This window comes from Vombatus ursinus, unplaced genomic scaffold (assembly GCF_900497805.2).
Source record: "Vombatus ursinus unplaced genomic scaffold, bare-nosed wombat genome assembly UNPS02014770.1, whole genome shotgun sequence".
Taxonomy (NCBI): Eukaryota; Metazoa; Chordata; class Mammalia; order Diprotodontia; family Vombatidae; genus Vombatus; species Vombatus ursinus.
Genome location: NW_020954548.1, coordinates 27,512,423 through 27,536,332, shown reverse-complemented (window position 1 = coordinate 27,536,332; position 23,910 = coordinate 27,512,423). Strand labels below are relative to the sequence as shown.

The window sequence follows — 23,910 nt, the reverse complement described above, 5'->3', positions numbered from 1 at the left end:
TGACTTCCCTGGGCCTCAGTTTCCTCACCTGTAAAATAAGGGGACGAAATGATAGGTGCTTCAAGGACCTATTCAGCTACGAAGAATGAAAAGTCTGTTTTTTGTGTTTCTCGGGGCAGTTCCCACCTGCACCTCTTCTACTAAGTTGCACATTATAATTTATATCCAACTTACTAGAATTTGCAGTGATACAGGGGAGGGAAGCAGATAAAAAAATAATTTCTATTTGGCCACAAATGGCTGTGGAGGTGGTGAAAGGCGTGACCCTTCTGCTCTATGGTAGCAGATTTACCTTCCAAAGTGTGTTTTGCTTAAACGAATACTCAAATGAGTTTCCAATTTCAAAACAGTTTGCACATACTGACCAACTGTGAGAGGGGAAGCAGTTTGGCAGCCTGCTATAGAGGAGAAAGCCATTTTAGAATAAAAATGTGGAGTGGTTCAATCCACAGTTATACATTGTGCTATAGGGGATGCAGGGGAGCCACATGATCATAGAGCGGGAACTGTAGAATCAAAGTGTTTGCAGAGATAATCTCCAAAGATGCTAATTCCACTGAGGATACTAGCTACCTGATGCATATACCTCTGGCAAAGGGCTCTCATGGCTCCTATGCTATCATAAAAGTCTATGCTAATTTTCTTTGCAAACCATGGTAAGGGTGGGGCTTTGGGGAAGATTGGGAATTATTCAGACATGAGTCTGAATTTTATATAATCACAGTCATAATTCATTCCTTTCAATTCTTCCATTTAATTCAATGTAGGAGATAATTATGGAGCAGTTATTATGTGCTAAACTAAGTATATCATTCCATATGCAATTCTTAGTATGATCCTTGACTACAATGGACTAACAGTCATTGAACTGGTTCTCTTCAGATCTAGTTTTCCTTGAAAAATCCAACCTTACTGAACCTAATTCAACTAAATGAATAGTTTTTTTCCCTATGAACTTTTATTGAAGAAACCTATCTGTTCCTTTATGATCACTTTTATCACAGTTTTTTAGCTTTCATGGGTTTTTGCCCCTTTCAAAATGGCTGCACTTATGAAAACGCACTGGTTTTATTATTTTTTCTTGCTTTGAAATAAATGGCAAAGTTTTGTGGTTTGCTCACATAATCATTTAATATGACTGAACTGAACACTTTTTTTCCATATATGATAGATCACATTTACCCTTAGGATTCTGTAACCTTCTATTAGAATATTGATTTCTACACTGATACTCAAAGTTTACACAACAAGCACATATAACTTCAGAGGCAGAGAATCTTGCATCATCTGCCTTGGTCTTCATCTTCTAGAGATGGGAAACCAAGGTCCAGAGCGATTAAGTGACTTGCTTAAGCTTGTTAGTGAGAGGAGTGAGACTAGAACCCAGGTCTCCTGAGCCAGTCTACTACTTTGCATATGAAGAAACGATTGGATTTTTCGTTTTCATTTCAAGTAAATGGATCTATATTCTATCTCTCTATCCTCTCTCTTCTATCCATTATCATCTTTTTTTTTTTATCTATGAGATTTACATCAGGCACTCAAACATTAAGTGACTTGCCAATGGTCACACAAATAGTATAGACCATAAACAGGGCTTGAATTAAGTCTTCCTCAGTTGAAGATGTACTTGATAAATTAAAATTAAAAAAAAAATTCTGAGTAACACAAAATAATATAATAAAAATTAAACATTGAGAAAATTATGATTACATAAATAAAAACTTGACATCTAAAGTTTATAAGAAACTATTAGCCTTGCTCTAAAGAAAAATTTCCTAGAAACTAGAGATATCCAAAAGTGGAGTGAACTGCTTCAGGAGATAGGGTGTTTGGGGGCAGCTAGGTGGAGCAATGGATAAAGCAATTGAAGTCAGGAGGACCTGAGTTCAAATCCGGTCTCAGAGCAAACACTTGACACTTACTAGCTGTGTGACCCTGGGCAAGTCACTTAACCCCAATTGCCTAAAAATTTTTTAAAAAAAGGAGATAGGGTGTTCCCTGACTTTTGGAGGTCCTCAAGAAGAGGTTGGATAGACATTTATCAGATATGTTGTCATAAGAATTCTTTTTCAGGTACGTATCAGATTAGAGGAATGCTGAGGGTCCTCACAATACTAATATGATTCTGTAATTCCTGATTCCAAGAGAGGCCCTCAGTCTACTAGGCCATGATGTCTGTCTGTCTGTCTGTCTGTCTGTCTGTATATATATATATATAAAATACATATGTATGTATGTATATATGGCTTCACTGTAACATCAGAGAACTATTAAAAACTTGGATTAGTAGGCACAAATATAAATGGCTTCCATGGCATATTTTTCCAAGGTAACCATGACTTTGAAAGTAGTATTCTTAAATACCTTTGTGATTTTTAAGGTATACTTTTCTGGGTTGTGTATGTGTAATTAGAGTCAATTTTTTTTTGTATGACAGTAAACATTTATATAGTGTTTAAACAAGCAGAAAGTTCAAATGATGATAATTTTTCTCCTCTTCTTAAAAAAGAGAGAATTGACAGCTAAACAAGCAGCTACCAGTGATTTATTTTTCAAAAAACTATTTCCAAGGCATACTATAGAGTCAGTATAGATTCAACCCAGTCGTTCACACCTCCTATATGATTAGTACTGTATAATAATAGCTGATGTTCATAATTATGACCTGGAGGCCCTGCAAAACCAGGAAGTGACTTCTGAATCATTAAAAAAAGATTAGATTGTGTTTAGTATAGTTTTGTATTAAGGAGAGTTCACAAGTGCTATTTTAAAAATTGGTAATGTGTATGTGTTACACATACATGGCAATTTGCCCACAACACTCAATTATACAGAATGCCATAATTCCAGAAAAATGGAAGTCTTTGTTCTGTTTTTTAATGACTGAACTATGAATTAATTTTTATCATCGTTTCCCCAGCTTTCAACAACTTGTTTAAAGGTGAGTTTTCTACTTCTTTATATGAAAAAATCATTATCCTTTGCATTCTGCAAAAGATTGCTTTGTTTGAAAGTATTCAAGTTCACTTCAAGAGAAACATGAAATCTATGCATCACTCAAAATAAACTATCTTTTGGTTCAATTTTGAAAGGATGGTGAATGGCTGGTATATATGTCATCACACAGTTAAACAGCATGTCTCATGACTTAACAGGTGTGCAGACAGATGCGACCTGTTTATTATATTTTATCCCAACTCTTAAAAATCTCACCATTGCCAGAAGGCCACTAGACACCTGTACAAAATTTAAACCAAAATAAAAGATGGAATAAAATCCAGCATTAAACAGATTTTAATTCATCTACTTCCCTTCTTATGATTAAAAAAACCTCCAGAATTTCAGATTCTCAGATACTTTAATAAGTCATGTGTGTGTGTGTGTGTGTGTGTGTGTGTGTGTGTGTGTGTGTGCGCGCGTGCACGCACACATTTGGCAGGCAGTCATCCAGAAGAACATTTTTATTTTTCTTAGGCTTATAAAGCTACTTCTAGTTTAGGGGCCTCACAATATAGAGGTCTCCATTTCCATTGTTGAAAATAAAGGCATCATCAGATTGTAGAAATAGGCATGTTTATGTGTATAATTGTTTTGTACAAAAGAAACACATAGATGTGTGTATGTGTATTTGTCCTAGTAAAGCTATGTCTCGATAGATAGCCCAGATATGATTGAGAAGATAGAATGATCTCAAACATAGGAAAAAAAACAAACTTCATTTAGAATTTAAAATTAGTAATGCTAATTAAAATTATTTTTGAGTTTAAAAAATGTGTTATTCAAGACTTAAAAATGACTTTTATCAACTTCATTATTTTAAAACTTTTTTTTAAAAAATTCAGTCTTAAAGAATGCTAACAATTCTTTTTACGTCTCCTTTTTAGAACAAGTACATTAGCTCTGTCAAAATGCACACTGGCTAGGCAGTTGAGCAAATATTTTCATTTAGATCATAATATAAACAGGCTTTTCATGCTTGTTTAAATTTTTCATGTGATAAAACAGTAAAAATATCATAGGGTGAAATATCAAAGTAGAAAATGTTATCATCAAAAAATTTCCATGCAAAATACCAGTCTGGTGAAAATTAGGAACTATTGTTTGGAGAAACCAGACAAAAAGAATTGAAGAGAGTCTAGTCTTCCACAGAAAACATTCTGACTTTTTGTGTCTGAAGAGCTTAGTCTTAGTAGGAGCACTCATTCTGACTACAAGGGGGCAAGAGAACTTATTGATATAACCAAATAAAGTAGAGAGCTTTAGAGATTAAAATTAACACCTTGGACTGCCTACCACTCAGAAGTGAATGGATTCCTAAGCTGACTACAGAAGATAATGGATGAACTATGACAAAAAATGCTTTCACAACATATCCAAATAGCAGCTTTACTTAAAGAAAAAACCAGGTATGATAATGAAAGTATATGTATGAGGAACCAGAAACCACTTGGATAAAAACCACAGTAGCTGTGGAAGTCATAAAATATGGATCTATTCCACAACAATAAAAATGTGTAAGGTACTGTGATAGGCCTGGGAAGGAGGGGTACAAAGATAATAACAAAATAATCCCTGTCCTTAAGGAACTTACATTATAGTGAGGAGATATAACAAATACACAGATAATACAGAACAAATGAGAAGGGAGAAAACACTAATATAATTGGGGAATCAGGGAAGGATAAAAGGATAAGTTGTCTTGAGTACTAAACGTTGAATAACAAATGTTCTGAAAGGCAGAAGTGAGGAGGAAATACATTCCAGGAATGGGGGACAGCTTGGGCAAATAAACAGAGACAGAAAATGCAATGTCATATCTGGGGGATGGGTTGGGTTGGAACAGAGAGGGTGTGAAGGGAAATAATATGAAGTAAATATGGGAAGGTAAGTTTGTATCAGACATAACTCCAAATTATAATTAATTTTGGAAAGAGGCATCATTAGTCTAGGTAGGCTGCAACATATTACCAACAATGACTTATAGATAGAGATTACCCAAAAGCCACTGAGGGAGAAGGATAGACAACAGTTGGAGAGCCTTAGTGTTACACTGGTAGCTTCAAGATATTAAGTGAATGAAAGGAAAGAATCTAGTGCATGGTAGATCTTTTCTATGGAAATTTTATGAAAAGACATAGTTTAAAAATTGGACAAAATGTGGAAGCATGACTGGATTGTGATCTGAACTGAGCAGAAGTACCAACACCAACAGAATCAGAGCACCAATGAGGTAATAATAAAAAATGGAATCATGGTCTAGATATAATTTCTGCTGGAATACACTGAGGCAAATTTCCCAAAAGAAAATCCTTAAAACACCACTCATCTCTAATGAAACCCCATCCTCTGGAGACAGTAATGGCAACAAGGACTGAGTTGAGAGCTATTCCTAAAACAAGTGGAGCAGATGGTGACAAAAGAGACATACACTAGTAAAAGGAGTATGACATACATACTACAAATATACATAAGATAAGGAATATGGAAATAAATTACAACCACTAGCAATAATGGTCACCTGAACTAGAGGGACCTGAATGAGCTTTTGTTCCTAAGACAGGCCCAACTGCTTATCTATATACTGCTTGGAATTATACTTTTAAGGTGGCTACAATGCTTTTAATAGCACCTTATGAATTCAAATGAAGGGAGTGCAAACGCCATTTTTTTTCTGATCTGGTTTTCAAGGAGGCCTGGTAGAAAGATGTGGGGAAACCAGGAAGCAGTGGCTTACCCATATTTTCTTTCCCCACCCCCACTCCCATTAGAAGGCCAATTTAGAACTAGAAAAGTGACCAGGAGCCAAACAGGAGTGTGAGGCATCAGTTTTCTGTGATGAGGCTGAGGGTGTCATATTAGCCTTAATTGGACCCCTGGGCTCCATAATAGGTGAGACTGGATAGCCTAGGGGCCTTTCTTGCACACTGGTCAATTCTATAGCAAGAAATTTAAAATCATGAGGAGTTTACAGGCCTTTTGATCTCACAAGAGGCATTTAATGCTGAATTTTCTCATTTTCTGGGTTTTGCTTATGTCTCTGCCTACTATCACAATCTGCCACTGCATCACGAATTGTATAGGCATGCATAAATATAACAATGGTATAGTCAATATTGAAACTGTAGCCCCATTTGGTTCTTACTACCTAATGCTGTCTGCACAAACATCCTTAGAAGCTGCTAACTCTTCATATTACATAAGCTGCTCATGCCCATTTTCTATGTCCCTTAGAGGTATAAGGGAAAGCAAGGATCTCTCATCAGGCTTACTCACACAGCACTAATGAGAACCCCTGTTATTACCATATCCTGTTGATTCTATTAAAGAATCCCATGAGTATCTGACATGGTTGGCCAATATGTCAAGCACACTAAAGGGTATGCCAATGTTGGAGGGGGTAGTGAGCCTGGCATCAGAAATTTCAAAGTACTTACGTTATATTTGGATAACTACCGGCACCCTGATACCAGGAATTGAAAAAAAAAACTGAAAACAAAGGGAGGGGGGAAAGGTAAAAACTAAGAGAATTTCAAAGATGGTGTTGGCTCATCCCTAATAGTGAAGAACTATAGTGCTTCTTGTCTAGTTGCATGAATGCAAATTTGTTGCTCCTTAGGTATACTTACCTTTGGAGAAAAGTCCAAAAGTAAATAATTTTGGAGAGAAAAAAGCAATATAAAGGCAGTATCTTGGTGCACAAAATAAATGTGATCTTTATTTTATGTGAGCTATGATATTTGGAGCAATTTTTGAGAGGAGCACTTCAAAACATAGTTATCTTAACAGTCATTAAAATAGGAGAAAATCACTAATTTCTATTTTTCATCTTTTTTCTACTTAGTGGTACGAGTCAAACATGTTAGCATAAAAATGTATCCTTTGCTTAACGGAGCTCAAGTAGTTTGTAATATTGTTTATCTCCAAAGTTATACAGTTTTCCCCAAATAAAGTACAACAGCCACCATTTGGTAATTTATGTCTCCTCTTGATTATCCTAAATGATCCATGTTTTTATCAACTAACAAGTTTTGCTTGGAAATTTGCTGAAGAAGAGACATTTTCAGTGTTATCCAGATATTTTGATGAAAGGAATTATTTATTCTATTTTGTTCTCAGCATGATGAACATGCTTTTTGCTCTTTGGCACTGAAAAACGGTAGATTTTATTTATTTGTTTCACCTCTTTAGCCTTGGATGATTATTTTATTTCCTAAACCATACACCTTTCTTACTTTCATCCCCCCACAAGACGTTTTTAATTAAATAGTTATAGATATTGAACCTCCCCAATGAGCAACAGATTAGAGTTCTTCTGGTCGCTCTTACCTCGCCCATGACTGCTATAGGTGTCTCTCCCGTTGCCTGAGCAACACGATGTTCTACTAAGTAAAACATATATTCATCATACAGCAGACGGATCAGGTGAAACGAGCCAAAGCTAGCAGCACTGCGCAAGGTGAGGTCCCGAATGACCATTGAACTGTTCCAAGAGAAAAGAAACACAGGCAATCAGTGTTACAGGGAGTCAAAGAAGCAGTTGACTTGTATGATCCATTTATGGCAGAAACTTAAACAGACTCTGTGTTTGCTAGCCTTTCAGGTGACAAGGGAAGACTTTTATTACTGAAAAGTATGGTTGGCTCAGATAGTTTGACTAGGGTGCTAATGTGACCATAGTTAGTGGTTCAATTCTTACATGGGCCATATTGCACCAAAAAAAAGAAATGTCATGGCTCCACATGTCACTCTAAATATGCTGTGAACAATGACAGTTTGAGAGGCACCCTAGTGTGCAGAAAGAAAACTGGATTTGAAGTCACAAGACAGATTTAAATTCTGGATCTGCTACTTATTGTCAGTGCAACCTTGGGTAAATTACTTAACATTCTCAGTTTCTTCATCTGTAATATGATGAGGTTGGAATAGATAACTTCTAAGGCCCCTTCCTATTCTAAATCCTATGATCATAGCTACTCATATAATTAAAACCATAATCTACAAGGATACTTTACTCAAACTAGGTAACATGGTATATTATTATCACAACTTCCCAGAATTAGAGTCAATTATTCTGGGAAATGAAGAAACACAGAAACACTATATCTGCTCTAATTTGCATCTTTCTGGATGGAAAAAAAAAATTAGGAGCCAGGCCTATTGGCTATAGAAAAGGGCTGGCAGTCATAAGATCATAGAATTGAGAGCTGGAAAGGCCTTTTGGGATCATCTACTTCAACTTTTTCCTTCTACAGATGAGAAAACAAAGGTCCAGAAAATGAAAGTGATCTGTCAAGGACATACAGCCTTTAAATAGCAGGGCTGGGCTCTGAAAATGAAACTTCTGACTCCAACCCATTACTTTTGGATTCTAATCTATATTGTGAAGTACTAATTTGCTTAAAAGTAGCCTAATAAACAAGACTGCTTTGCCCCCTTCCTTATTTCACAGCATTCAGACATCTTTCTTCACTATCTGCTCCTCCATCCCTGAGGCACGTAAAGAAGTGGGCCTTCTTCTTGCCAAGGTAAATCCTCCTATGCACACAAGTGAACCTACTCCATATTGTGTTCTCCAGAAGATTCCCTCCCCCCCATATTATTTCCATCTTCTCTCTAACTTTCAATCTCTCCCTATCTACTGACTCCTTTTGTATGCATGTATCCCTTTTTATCCTAAAGAACAGAACAAAATAAAAAAAAAACAACCTCACTTGATCCAACAACCATCCTCACTAGATATTGTCCTGTAGCTTCTTATTCTTCTTGCCCGAACTCTTTGAGAAAGCTATTGACACTAGGAGCCTCCACTTCTCCTCTCACTTTCTTGTAAACCCTCTGCAATTAGGCTTCTGATCTCATCATTCAACTAAAACTTCCCTCTCTCAAGTTACCAACTGACCAATCTTCATTGCTAAATCTAATAGCACTTTCTCAGTCCTCATCCTCACTGATCTGCCAGCGAACTTTGATACTCTTTGATATTTGACAATATCCTTCCCTACTACCCTCTCCTGGTTCCCCTACCTGTCTGACTACTCTTCCTCAGTCTCTTTTGCTGGAGCTTCATCCAGACCACACTTACTAATTGTGGTTCCTACCCTGAGTCTTCTTTTCTTTTTTTTTCTGTACTATCTCAGTGATATCATCAGCTTTCATGGGTTCAAAGATCACATGTATGCAGATAATTCTAACCTCTATCCTGAATTAAACTTTTGTCTCACCAACTGCCTTTTAGACATCTTAAACTGGATACTCTGTAAGCATCTCAAACTCGACGTTTCCAAAACAGAACTTATTATCTTTCCCCCCAAACCTTCCCCACTTTCCAACGTTCCTATTAAAGGTCAAGAGCTCCACCATCTTCCTAGTCACCTAAGCATAAGCCTAAGTTGTAAAACCTCATTGCCAACCTTGATTTCTCACTATCTCCCGCTCCATTATTTCTCCCATGTGCAATCCACCATCAAGTCTTCAGCTTTCTACCTTCACAGCCCCTTCACTACACTCATACAGCCACCACCCTGGTGCAGGCCCTCATCACTTCACACCTGGACAATAGCAATAGCCTGCTGGTCTGTCTGAAGTCTGTCCCCGCTCTAATCTATCCTTTACTCAGTTGCTGAAGTTATTTTCTTAAAGTACAAGTCTGACTGTATCTCTTCCCTTCTCAGTGAATTCCAGAGCTCCCTACTACCTCCAAGGTTAAACAGAAAGTCCTGTTTGGCATTTATAACCCTTCACAATCTTGATCATTCTTACCTTCCCAATCTTTTTGCACTTACTTCCCCTCCAAGAACCCTATGGTGTGGCCTCCTTGATGTTCCTTAAATACAACACTCCACCTAGTGACTCCAGGCCTTCTCACTGGATGCCCCTCTTTCCCAGAATGTTCTCCCTCCTCACTTCTTCCTTCTGGCTTTTCTGGTTTCCTTCAGACTAAGCTCAAATGCCATTTTTGGCAAGAGGCTTTTTCTGCCCTCACCCTCTCTTCTCTTCCTATATTGCTGCTAGTGACTTCCCTCTGAGAATATCTTCCATCTGACTCTGTCGGTCTCTCTCTCTATGTATAAATCCCTTGCATATAGCTATTTATTTACATGCGGCCTTTCCCGTTATTATGGGAGCTTCCTGAGGGCAAGGATTGCGTTTTTGCATTTCTTTGTATGTCTAGCCCTTAGCATACTGCCTGGTACATAATAAGAGCTTAATAAATGCATACTGATTGAGTGTATGTGGCTTCTGAAAGAGCCTAGCTGGCAACAAGGGGACTAGCTTAGGAGGTTCCAAGTGTTTTGAGTAACTTCTCATCAAAGAAAACTATAAAATCGGTTGTTTAATGCTGTAATGCAGCATTTCGATGCCAGACTTCATTAAGATGCCATTAGTGGTTCCTTAGTCACATCCAACACACTCCCTAGGTTATTTGACTGTTAACAGAGCTTTCTACAAAATAAAAACCACAAATATATTTCAGCATCAGTTCTTTCACGTACATATTACTGAGTCCAGACTTCAAAATAGTCTGTTTCTCCCCTAATAGCTGTCAATGCTATAATCATGTAAATGACTGGAGAGAAAATTGTTTAATACAATTGCAGATGCTATCAATTAGTTTTCTTCTGCTGTTACAGAAATCTAAAATCTCTTTATTAGGTCCTTTGTAAATTAAAAATATTTTCAAAAAGAATTAATATTACTTGCATAAATAGGAAGAACTAAGTACTGAACTTTGCAGATAAATGAAGAAATGATCTGATTTTCAAGTACAACATCTCTCTGAAGGTTTTTATTTTAAAATAATTCTCAAGCCTGCAGTGGCATTTCTATCTAATATTTAGAGGAAAGGTCCAAAAAGAAAATCAGCTGACACAAAGTGTTATTAGTGTTGTGTATTATATTATTCTTTTCCTGGTGTGTGTCTGCCCTTAGTGTCAAGTATTAAGTGACACAATTAGCAGTTTAATTGGAAACCTATTGTCTGCTTTTGTCTTACATAAGATATGTTTCAATATTGATTCCATTCAATTTGATGTTGCTAAGTTACTGTGTACTTGGTTCCTTATTAGAAGGGAAATGTAATTGTTAATTATTTTGTAATGAATAAGAAATACCTTTATGTATTTATCTTTTTTTTGCTCATAATACCCTAAATTGGAATGCACATATGAATGAATAAGACAGGCTTAGCTCCATTCTTTGAATACCATCAGACAAAAGCCACACCCTTCTCACATATGGAAGTAAGAAAAGGTTACCTTTGTCCCCCTCAGTGCTTGTATTCAGTTCAAAGAAATAATAATGGCTTTTAGAGGGTAAGTTGTGCTGGCGAGGGGAAGCCATAGTCTTTACAGCTTCTTGGCTGCTTTCTAAGCCATTGTATCAGAAAGGTTCAAAGCAATTCAATTTAATAAGCCTTAAGTGTCTACAAAGCTCTGGTACTGCTAAATGCTGAGGAAGATACAAAGTGAAGCCAAAATATGGTCTCTACTCTTGAAATATCTGGATGGATATGCTGTTGGCTTGTCTTTGCTGAGAAGAGTGCCCTATAACGGGGGCTAAATGGCCCAGGAAACATGGCAGAGGACCTGCCTAGATACTGTTTCACTCCTGCCAAAGAAAGAGAACTATTTTGATTTTGGGGGACAGGAGAGTTTTAAATATTAAGTATTTAAGTGACTAGACTAGCTCTATTTGGAATCAGAGGGCAAAACCAGGAGCAAAGGGTGAAAGCTGCAAAAAGTTGATGTGGAAAGTTCTGTCTTAACAAAGAAAGCTGGACAAAAGTGGAATGGACTCCAATATGGGTTCCACCACATTGGAAACTTTCAAGCAAAGGCAGGACAACTATTTAACAAGTATATTATAGAAGAGATTCAGGTATGGATGAGAAATCAAGTGGTATGGCCAGTTACTTGGGGGGAGGGGCAGTATGGTGTAGTGGCAAAATCCCCAAATTTGTAGTTGAAAGACCTAGGTCCAAATCCTAGTTCCTTGACTCACTAGCTGTGTGACTATGAGCAAGACTCTTCAAAACCCATCCAATTAATTAGTTAATGCTTTATGTATACTAGACATTAAAGATAAAAAGATAATACAAAAAAAATTTTGGCTGTCCCCCCCCATTCTAGCTTTAGAATTCTGGGGACCACTGTATTTAATGGTTACAAGAGAAGTTTCACACAATGTTAGAGAAAATGTCTTACATTCAGCTCTCCTTCTCTGATGATCTGGGAATGTAATTTATTACCACAATAGATGTCCTTGTATTATAGAGAAAGACATGTCTGATTCAAAAAGCTCTAAGCCATTGACATTGTCCACCAGCAGGAGGCATGCATCTGCCTGAATCGCTTTTTTTCAATGGCCAATAACTATAAGCCTTCAAATCTTTTTGAAATGAAAATAATAACAATAATTGTATCTAATAATAATAAGCCAATTATCTCCAACTCAGAGAGGATAGAGGGCAGACAAGTGATGATCTATTGGGTTCTTCTATCTGTAGAAAACAAGAAATACAAGTAAGTAATTTTCTTTCAAGATACCTGCACTAGATCTCTGTGGAGACTAAGGCTCCAGGGGTGTCACTAAAAGATACCAACTAAATATAGAAACAAAAAACCAGAAAGGAATACAGCTGGTCTGATATTAACAACCTAAGAAAGCAGAAGGAAGGGGGAAAAAAAAACCCTTGCTTTTTTCTAATATAGAGGATTAATGTGACTTCAACCTCATAGGTTTCTGAAGGCGAAAAATTAGTATGATTCTATTTCATCAATTACCCATGAAGAGCATTTCCTATCTATGCAGTTTTCTAGGGAAATAGGCAGGTGGAAGAAGCAAATATTTAGCTCCAAAGAAATAGAGGAACATCTGAGATTTATACATAAGAGAGATGTTCCCCAAATTGTGAAATTATATAGAAAATACAATTACTATTGTATAACATCAAAGACGCCACTCTCATAATTTTTCATATATATAGGGAAACACGTATTTGCTGCCAATGAACCTTTCAGTAATTAAACCAGATCTGTTAAGACCTAATGAGGACCAAAGTCAGACAGAAAACTTGAGAAGGTTTTTCCCAATCTGTGTGGATAAAAGGAGTGGGCACTAAAATAGCAAATGAACCAATAAAATTCAGCCTAACAGGATTTCCTTTTGTTTTCTTTTTAGTTTTCAACTTTCAATTTTTGGAGGGGGGCAATTGGGGTTAAGTGACTTGCCCAGGGTCACACAATTAGTAAGTGTTAAGTGTTTGGTCTGGGGCCGGATTTGAACTCAGGTCCTCCTGACTTCAGGGCTGGTGCTGTATCCACTGTGCCCCCAACATTCATTTTTTAAATAAGATTTTGAGTTCCAAATTTTTATCTCGCCCTCCCTAACCTCCCCATCCCCAAGACAGCAAGAAATCTGATATAGGTTATACATGTGCAACCATGTAGAACAGCATTTCCAAGGGTTAATCTACTAGAGATAAAGTCTAGAAGCCTTTCTTTTATTGAAATTAAAGAGCTCTGATGTTTGATGGACAGTAGAAAAATAATGTTTGAATAGTTAGAAAATTTTTACTTTAGCTAAACATTTAAGATTAAGCTACGCTTCTCATCTCAACCAACTGAAAGAGCAATTCAATTCAAATAAATTATATTTCTTAAGAACTTAAACAACACATTGGTGCAGAGTTCTGTGCTAGATGCTGAGTGTGAGACAAAGATAATATAAGATTTGGTATCTGTCCTTTTGGAACTTATGACTGAAATTAACTTTCTTTAAAAGTTAAAACCATAAAGATGAAATCCGTGGTATAAGCTTTAAGAAACTACACACACACACACACACACACACACACACACACACCACCTATACATCACTTCCCATTGCCTTTTATACACTTGATAATTCCCACCAATGTACAAACAATAGGGGCTCTGAAACTAATAGTTGTGGTGATAATACTGTATCAAGGTATTGCACAACCTTTTTTGTTTTGGTATTCTCCTATGCCAATTTAAATTCAAGGCTAAATTACTCTAATTTTGAAATGATTCTACAGTACAATTAACTGTCCAGTAGAACAATTTAACAATTTAACTAAATAGCAAAAGCAATTTTGTGTGCTAATGGTTTAAGAAAAACTCTAACCCATTATGTGGTTGGTGAGAATTGTTGCATTTTGCTGACTAGCTGAGTCTTGGCAATTCATATTTGAAAAGGAGTATTCTTCGAGTGTTAGAAAAGCTATCTCATCCACTTATTCGCTTAAATAAATAAAAAGGGTCTTGAGAAAGATGCATTTTTCTACAGGAAAAAAAATATATTTCCACTAGCAGATTTCATGCAACCCCATGACCTTGTTGCCTTTGGGTTAACTTCCTGAACATGGGCAGCTACGTGGCACAATGTATAGAGTCCTGGGCCTGGAGTCAGGAAGACTCATCTTCCTGAGTTCAAATCTGGCCTCAGACACTTCCTAGCTATGTGACCCTAGGCAAGTCACTTAACCCTTTTTGCCTCAGTTTTCTCATCCGTAAAATGAGCTTGAGAAGGAAATGGCAAACCACTCCAGTATCTCTGCCAAGAAAACTCCAGAGTCACAAAGAATCAGATGTGACTGAAGCGACTGAACAAGTCATCTCTAGGTGTTCTACCAGAAATAAATAACATTCCTTCTTTCAATAGAACAGCTGGCATTTTTTTCTATTACTTTAGTTGTTTGCAAAGCCTTTTCCTCACAACTCTGTGAAGGAAGAGCTAGTATACAGAGGTAAGCCATGTGGAACACAGTAAATAGAGTGGTGGCCCTGGAGTCAGGAAGACTTATCTTCTTCAGTTCAAATCTGGCCTCAGAAACTTACTAATTGTGTGACCCTAGGCAAGTCACTTAACCCATTTGCCTCTGTTTCTTCATCTGCAAAATGAGCTGGAGAAGGAAATGGCAAAGCACTCCAGTAACTTTGTCAAGAAAACTCCAAATGGGGTCAGGAAGTGTCGGACAGGACTAAAACGACTCACTCAACAACAGCAACACCTCCCCCCGCCAAACTAAAGATCTAGTATTCTTAAGGATCACAACATTTAGAGTTTAAAGGAACCTGTAGACATTGTCCAGTTTGAGTCCCACATTTTCTACGTGGGAAAACTGAGGCCCTTGTCCATAATCACACAAGTAAAGTAGGAGAGCTGCGATTCCAACCATGGACCTCTGACACTAACTACACAAATATTCTTCTCCTTCCCCATCCCTTTCTGTTCAATAGCATGCATATGCCAAAGTCAAATGTAAAAACATTTTACAGACAACACTAATATGAGGACATGGCATTTAAAAGAATTTAAAATGATACCTGTAGAAAGACCATTTTAGCAGAAATTGCCGCGCAGCTTTAGGAAAACTGGGTCTCCCTTCATAAGGTTTTAGTGCTTGCATCATGACGTTATCGAGCCAGGCAGCCCACTGCTCCAAGGTGCTCTGCTGCTGAAGAGTCATCTTGAAGTCTGTTTCTAGTCTCTGAACCATGTTGTCATCACACTGGCACACCCAGGAAGCCTGCTCCTGTTACAGGACACAGAAAAGTTAAAGAAGCGTAACTCAGTACCTCTTCAATTAACATCAGCACATAAACTATATGCATGAATGGAAAACTATAATGAAAGCTCAAAAAAATTAAATGAATCAAGAGAAAGAGAAACTGCCTTTGCCAGTTGCTAAGGAAACTAATAACACTTGTCACTTTTAGGGGTTCAATATTTTCCTTCTCTCATTCTAATAAGAAAAAAAATGATGAGCCCTAGGAACTCGAGAGGTTTTACTCAGATTGGCTAATCTACATGAGGGATAATATAAATATCAAGCTCCATTAGAAAAAGATGAAACCTGGAAGTGCAATATTCCATTTCTTTAAACTCCACTCAATATAAATGATCATCCTTCTAAAATTTATTTTTATTTTACTAATTTTAATTTTATGTTAACAGATAAAATATTAAACCCAGCTCTTCATTTGAGAAGATGTGTAGGAAGTTAGAGTGTATAAAATATATGCAACTGAATTGGCCAGAAGTGGTCCCTCATGAACAGAATGGAGGTACACTGACATGATTTTATGTAGAAGCATATGCCATATCTTTTATAGATTGGGAACGTAAATCCCAAGGGCTATCAACGCAGCTCTGTTAATGCAAATTAATTCATGGAAGTGAAAAATAAACAAAAAAACCCCACTTGTCAGGAAATGTGGAGATGTGACTTGCCAAAAAAAGTCAACAATCATCTGCAGAGTTCAGGTTATACAATTACTGCATTGATTGTGTGTATGAAACTTTTTGTGCATCTATAGCAATTAAAACCGGAGGGAAAATCCAGGCAGTTTTCTCTTTAGACAATCCTTTTTAATGGTAGTAAAATGATCTATGATCTTCTCAGGGATTGTTTTATCTTAAACATTTAAAAAATGATCCTTCAACAATTTGGGTCAAAGCATAGCAACCAAAGGAAATGTCGATTACAAAGCACTGTCAAGTGAGAGTCAAGAGAAACAGGTCTTAGTCCTTGTTCTGTCGTTGACAAGTTGGATGGCCTTAGGCCCAAGTCACTCTATTTAGATATTATTTTCCTTATCTGTAAAATGAAAGGCTTTGACTGGGTGGTCTTTTAAGGTCACTTTCAGCTCTAAAATTCCATGATTTCTATGGGTAACTCCAAACTTTTGCAAACACAAAATTCTTTAAGTAGTTAGAAGAGAAATAAGACAACTATTCCCTCCTTCCCCCCACCAAGTATGATAGAGTGGCACTCATGGTTCTTTCATTAAACAACCATAGCTCTATCTGGTTACCAAAATGCATCACAGTCACAGTACTGCCATCAGACCTTCATACATACATTTCAATATAATGTCTAATGGGTATTAGTGAGGCTTCAGGATCATGGATCACATTTCTACTTGGGTAGACCTGGGTCAATTCAGCATAGCATAGTGTAGCGCGTGCATACACATGCACAGAGAAAGTATTAAATGACAAAATTATTCATCTAAAAGGTAGGGGGCAATGATTCCTACAAATAATAAATATTTAGACATCCATTCTCTGCAAGGCACTGTGGTAGGGGAAAACAAAGATGAATACAACACAGATCGTGCCGTCAATAATAATAGCTAATGGCTAGCATTTATATAGCACTTTAAGGTTTGCAAAATGATTTCCATGTGCTTATAGTCTACTCGGGAGAAGACAATCTAATGGGAAGAGACAACATGGTGTAGTGGAAAAGACAATGGATTTGCAGTCAGAGGACCTGGGAAAGAATTCTGCTTATTACTTGTGACCATGAGCAAATAATTTATCTTACATGGGCTTCAGTTTCATCATCTATAAAATGAGGGGGTCTGGAATTGGGCAGAAATGGTTGAGAAGTTTGAAGGGCTATTACCTTCCTCCTACACTGCCACCCACTGGCCCCCTTTATAGCATATTCATCTCTTTCCCTGGGACAGGACACTAATGTGATGGTAGTAGATGTCCTTCTGGTGGTTATTATATTATTTTACTATATATTAAGAAGAGTTTGTGGCTCCAAACAATGCTTGCCATCACTATAATCCCCAAATCTATGCCTCAAGTCTGCTGGGAAGAGGGGATGGCACCTGGATATTATCACTAGTATAAATGCAGAGTAATGGCAGAAGTCCCAGCAAGCATGGAGTAGTAGTGGGGGGGGGGGACGGTAAGGGTAGGCGTTGGGGTTTGACCATGAAAATGGTTATTAGACCAAGGAACACTTTTTAAGACTGGATCTCCCTATCTCATTGAAGCTGGAAGTACAGCAGCCACTCGTTGGCCTGATCCTACTGCTGATCAGCATGGATGCCTTGATCTCCTCAGATCCAGGGTGGTTTGACCCTCTTTAGGCAGACTGGTAGCACCCATCCTACCTGTCCTGGTCCTGAAGGCTTACCCAGGTGCTGTACTTAAGTTAGGACACCCAATCAGCTTATCCCACTGCAACTCAGAACTCTTAAGTTCAGCCAATCAAAACATCCTCGTCTTCCCCAGGAATGGGCTACCATAACTGCCTAGGGGAATGCTCACAGCTCTAACTGAGCCACCAGCAGTACTGGCTCATCTCAATGCCTCTTGTGACTTGTTTCTCCGAGTTTTGATTCTTGGCTCTGGGTCTTGCTCTCTTTCTCAGGATCTCCTGTGTCCAGATCCTGTGACCTGGCCCCTTGTTCCTCCTTTAGATAGCTCTCCAAGCATGATGTGGCTTGTTTAATGGCCGTTGACAGTAAAACTTGAGTTCCATTCATGTTGGTTTTCAACAACAGAACTGTTCCAAATACAGGCATACATATAGATGAAATTTCTTTTGGTCTGGATCAGGGATCTCATTGATACAGTGAATGTCCCTGTGAGGAAACTCCTCCCATCAAAGCCCATCAGCAATTTCTCTACAATTTAAGTCTTAGAGGGCTGTCTGCCAGCACTGAGACTTTGGTGACTTGCTCAGTCACAGTGCCAATTTTTGTTAGGAACAGGTTTCAAATCTAGAACTTCCTGATTCTGAGGCTTGTTCTCTATCTGCTATGCCATGCTGTCTCATATAGCTACATCTACATCTATAGCTACCTGTCTTCAAAATGAAGAAAAATGGAAGCCTTTTCCAGGATAATGGTGAATAATCATCAATTAATGCTGTGTTCAATACTATGAGGGCAGTGAGGTGGCACGGTAGATAAAAGTACTTGGCCTAGAGTCAGGAAGACTCATCTTTCTGACTGTAAATCTGGCCTCACACACTTCCTCACTGTGTGACCCTGGGCAAGTCACTTAATCCTGTTTGCCTCAGTTCCTCATTTGTAAAATGGGCTGGAGAAGGAAATGGCATACTACTCCAGTATCTTTGCCAACAGAACCCCAAATAGGGTCATGAAGAGTTGGACACAACTGAAAGGATTGAACAACAACAATACTATGAGGTATTTGCCTTGAAACTGAAATTGTTATTTTTCTTTTTCTTGGGAACTTCTAAAAGTATATGAGGCATGTTTTTTGAGTTAAAAAAAGAAATGTATAAGGCTGGATCGAAAATCTGTAGTGGTTTTTAGCATATAGGAAACAAGTTATAAATAAATTAGAATATACATTTGGAAATAAGGAGTTTTCATTATCACTAAAATTAAACAGTCAAATTCTACTAAAATATAGAAAGTGATTGATTTTAGTAGCCTCACACAAGACATCTGTCCTTATAAGATGGTACATGTAGGAGTGGGAAAGGATTAAAAACCTTTGAACCTGAAGCATGAACGAAAGATCAGTTGAATTCTATTAACTTATTGACTCCCAAAATGAAACCTAATCCATCTATTAATATTTGATTGAGCTGAGAATTTAAATATATTTTATTTAGAGAAACAACAACAATACAGATAATCGCCTCAAAGTTAAAAGCTAAATATAAGTTTAAAACTACTTGACCAGAACAAAAGTGGAAAATCAAAATTTTATCCAAACAGAACCAATATAGAATTTGGCTTATATCACTGATGTAATTACATTCTGGCCACATCTACCAACATATCTTAAAAATAAAATGTTAGCTTCAAAAAAGAAATGCTCATTTGGATCCCATATTAACAGTCTTAGTTTTTTTTTTTTAAGTCAGTTTTTCAAATAAATGTTTCTCCTCAAAAGTGAATTTTTTATCACTATGGTCAAAAATATGCTTTTGGGGGGGGTGCTGTTAAAACAGTCAAGCATCTTCAAAGCATATCCTCCTATTTCGTTCACTGGGAGGCACAGATTATGGTGGAATCGTGATCTTGTCTGCTTAGGCAGTAAATCTGTGCAGAAGTTGTTAGACCTAAAATAGAGAGGTAATAAAGTTATGTCTGAGTGAACTTTTTTCCTAGTGATTCCATGAATATGTCCAGATGGAACGATGAAGATAAATTCTGTGTTCCAGACCAAGGACACAGCAGAAGATATTTCCTTAAAAAGATCATTCACGAAGCCACGGTTTACCTGGACATTGGCAAAATCAACACGGTTGAGGTCATTGAGCATCTGGTTGATTTGAGAAGTGTTCTGGAGTACGGCGCGAGCTGCCTGAGCCAGGTGATTAAGCGATGTGTATCTTCGCAGAGTCTGGGCAAAGGCACTTACAGCGGCAACCTGCAAAGAAACCCAGTTGGCTTTGGATTTTTTTTTTCTTATGGAAAAGAAACCACTGGTATTTTTCTAATCTGCCTTGACTCGCCAATTTCTTATGCTCCATTTTGACATATTTTACATTCACCCTTGTAAGAGAGCTCATTTATGGATTGTAGTATTTAAATTTCTAATTTAAATTTAATTTTTTAATTTTTTAAATTTAAATTTAATTTTTTAAATTTAATTAAATCTAATTTAAATTTAAAATTTCAGGTATAATTTCCCTAAGATTAAAAAAAAAAGTAGTTTGAGGTCAAGACTCAAACAAGCTCCCACATTCTTTGACACAGGAGCATTAATTAACCAGACTTGCCAGTAATCATGCATTCACATCCAGAAATGACTTACTCTGGAGAAGCTGAAAAAAAAGCTCATTTAATTTCCTTTATTCTTTGAATCACATTCAGATAGAAAGTGGGTTATTAAAAATTTGCGAGAACTGGTCTATGTATTAACTATACATAGAACAATTCTTAAGCAGGTAAAAAAGAGAAAACCTTGCCAGGACCCTGCCAATTAGGTGTATTCTTTTATCATATACTATTCTATAGAAATATAAGTAAGATGAGGTGCCAAAATTTTACAGCTTTTTTGGGAGGGAAAGGAAGGAGAAGTTCTGCTACTAATGTCTTCCTCCAATGCCCCAAGCTGGCATGGAGACCCTGGGTTCTCCAAGGCTGTGCCAGAAATCCACAAGTGCTGGAATGTCATTCTCCAAACTGGTAGGCAACCTGGTATCCGGTACAGCCCGGTACAGTGGAATGAACATTGGCTTTGGAGTCAACTCTTTCTAATCTCCCTGGACCTTAGTTTCTTCATCTGCAGAATGGGGGGAAGTGACTATATGGCCTCTGAGAGCCCTTCCTCTAGACCTTTGTGACATAGAACTATTATCCTATGAAAAATATGGGCCTGGCGAGAGACTGTGTCTTTTGGTTACGAATGAATAGGCTGGCAGCCATTTTTTTTTTTGGCCACAGCTCATGAAAACTATGTCAAGGTGCAGAAGGGTTGTGATCTGAATCTGTGGAGAGTGTGCCTACGATGACAAAATCATGGATCTTTTGAAGTACAGTCTTTGGAAATAGGCTTCTTATTCTAGACTCGCAATTGGAACATACACACTTAAAATAAATTATTATAAAAATGTTATATCTAAAATGCTGACCATAATGTATTACATAAAACCCATATGGAACCTTATATCTCAGGGAAATATGTTATACATATAACACCCCTTGAAACCTCATGTATCCAGAACATGAGCAAAAATGTACGTTGCAAAGAAAGTTACAAGAGGTGTGCCAAAATGTGAACCTCACTGAACATATGAACATGGGGAACTGGATGGTGCTTCCAATCCTTATCTTATAAAGTTATCAACCTAAAGAGAAGACCACCACTTTTAAGCTCCAGGGTTACGTGACACTTAGTGGAAACTGAGGAAATAGGTTCTTTCAGCTGGATCTCTAGCTGAACTCCAGTGGATTCTTCCTATTTCCCTACATACATGCTCAGGTCTCTTCAGTTCAGAACATGAGTACTATTAGGGGATTTAGTATCAGCCTCGTTAAGAAGCCTCTGATATTTGAAGGGGTTAGGGTGCTCAAGAAGTTCAAGTAATAAGTGAGAGCATTTCAGACATGGAGGACACAGTCTTTGCAAAGGCGTGGAAGCAGAAGATGGATTGACGTACACATAGAACCGACTGGTAGATTAATTACTGTGTTGTTCCCCAAGAATCCAAATTTTCTAGCTGGATGTCACACCTCATGTCTCAAATCCTTAAACTCAACATTGCCTAATTTGTCAAGGAGCTGTGATTATCTTAGTCTGGAAACTCTCTACACTGATACAGATTACAATTTATCCATTACTCAGTAGTAAATCTTAAGAGATTCATCTGGAGTTCATAAAGGATAAGTGATTTATCCTTGGTGTCAGGGTAGGATTTGAATTCTGGTCCTCCATATGCCATGTCAATAGTCAACACACCTTCTTGCCTACAGCATTTCCCAAACCAGACCTATCTTTCTCTATAAACATATTCTTCTCCTTACGATTTTACTATTTCTTTCTTTGGAATTACCATGGACTATGCCTGCAACCTTAGGTCATCTTTGACTTTTCCTACATCCTCATCTTTCATATACAAACAATTACCACATCCTACTAATTTTACCTTCAAATTTTCTTTTACATTAATTTTCCTCCTCTCTATTCTTATAGTCATTATTCTAGCACAGGCTCTTCATGGCCACTGACTTGGACACCACCATAAGGGGTCTCCTGCTCCTACTCTTTCCCCACGCAGTTCATTGTATTGTCAGTCTCATGACTGGAATTCAAGGCCCTTCACAATCTGGCACCATCTTACCTTTCCACTCTTCTATCATTCTGTTCCATGAATTCCATGCTCCAAAGTGGACTTCTATATTTAAAGTAACATACTCTGAATTCTCTACACCTTTGGTCATATTATTCTTAATACCTTGAGTGTCCTTCCTGCCTATCTTCAGCTGTTGAATCTTTACCCATCCATTACAACCAAACTCACATGCCACTTCTTCCATGGAGACACCTCTAATGTTCCAGGGCAGTAATGACTTTCCCCCTTGGGCCTTAAATAGCATTTTGTTTTGTACTTCTCTGGTGAAATTATCAGGTAATGCCATATATTGTAACTTCATATTTCTGTCTTTTATTTGTTAACTATAAGCTCCCTAAAGGCAAGGACCATGACTTTTCTAAACTTTTGTATTGCTCCAAGTATCTATCACCATGCTCTGCAAATAGTAAGCATTAAAAAAATAAGTTACTGAACGAACTCTCCAGAATTAGAAAATGTATCAAGTTATTATTACTCTTAAGTAGCACTTCTTTGTCTCCATGTGACACTATATAGCTGGGTTCCCAAATTTTTAACCCAATGAAGCAGAATTGTTGTGAAGTTCAAATGAGATGGTGCATGTAGAGCGCTTTGCAATCCAGAAAATATAAATGCCAGCTATTACTAGAGATATAATTACTTAAACACTTGATGTTTCTCTGGGTTATGCTTTCAACTATCTGCATTTCAACTAATCCTCCTCTGATGCCCTAGTATGACGTGGTGGTGGTTCTGGGTTACTGAAGACTATGTTAGTAAAGATCAAGTTCTGGCAGGTTTCAATCAATCAACAAACATTTATTAAGTGCCTACTATGTGCCAGGAACAATGCTAAGTGCTGGAGTTACAGTGCTAAGCGTTGATTTCAAAAGTGGATCTGGCAAGAGATGGTAATGTCTGTCCTCTGAGGGTTAGCCCAGATAATTTCAGCAGAGCTCATGACTGAGTGAGCTACAGAGGTGACACATTTTTCAGTGAGACATAAACTCTACTAAGTCATGGAAGGGTTGAGATTTGCAATAGTGGAGGAGGTATATGCATTAACACAACTGTGGAAACTGGAAGTCCTTGAGCATTTTGTAGACTAGATTGATGATGTGTTTGTTAACTTTATTACTTCTGGAAATCTTTCTCTACTTTCTTTTTGAAAATTTTAACTAACACTTGAAATCTATGAACTGTTGAATTTGAAAATGAAACAATAATGCAAAGACTTCATTAGAGAAAATGAAAGCTTTTGAGAAAGTAACACAAAAAATCCTACATATCTACCATACAGGTTATGTTACACAATGCCA

At 37.4% G+C, this 23,910-nt stretch overlaps 1 protein-coding gene across 2 annotated transcripts in view; it reads right to left on the bottom strand.

The window, feature by feature from the left end:
* Nucleotides 1–23,910, bottom strand: part of RFX3 (regulatory factor X3) — a 324,392-nt gene that overhangs the window by 13,479 nt on the left and 287,003 nt on the right. For both annotated transcript variants that reach the window (XM_027862977.1, XM_027862978.1), the window contains exons 13-15: nt 20,035–20,184; nt 15,354–15,562; nt 7,330–7,483 (exon numbers count right to left, since the gene is read on the bottom strand). In XM_027862977.1, coding sequence (XP_027718778.1) covers nt 7,330–7,483; nt 15,354–15,562; nt 20,035–20,184 — 513 coding nt within the window. The remainder of the gene's footprint in view (nt 1–7,329; nt 7,484–15,353; nt 15,563–20,034; nt 20,185–23,910) is intronic.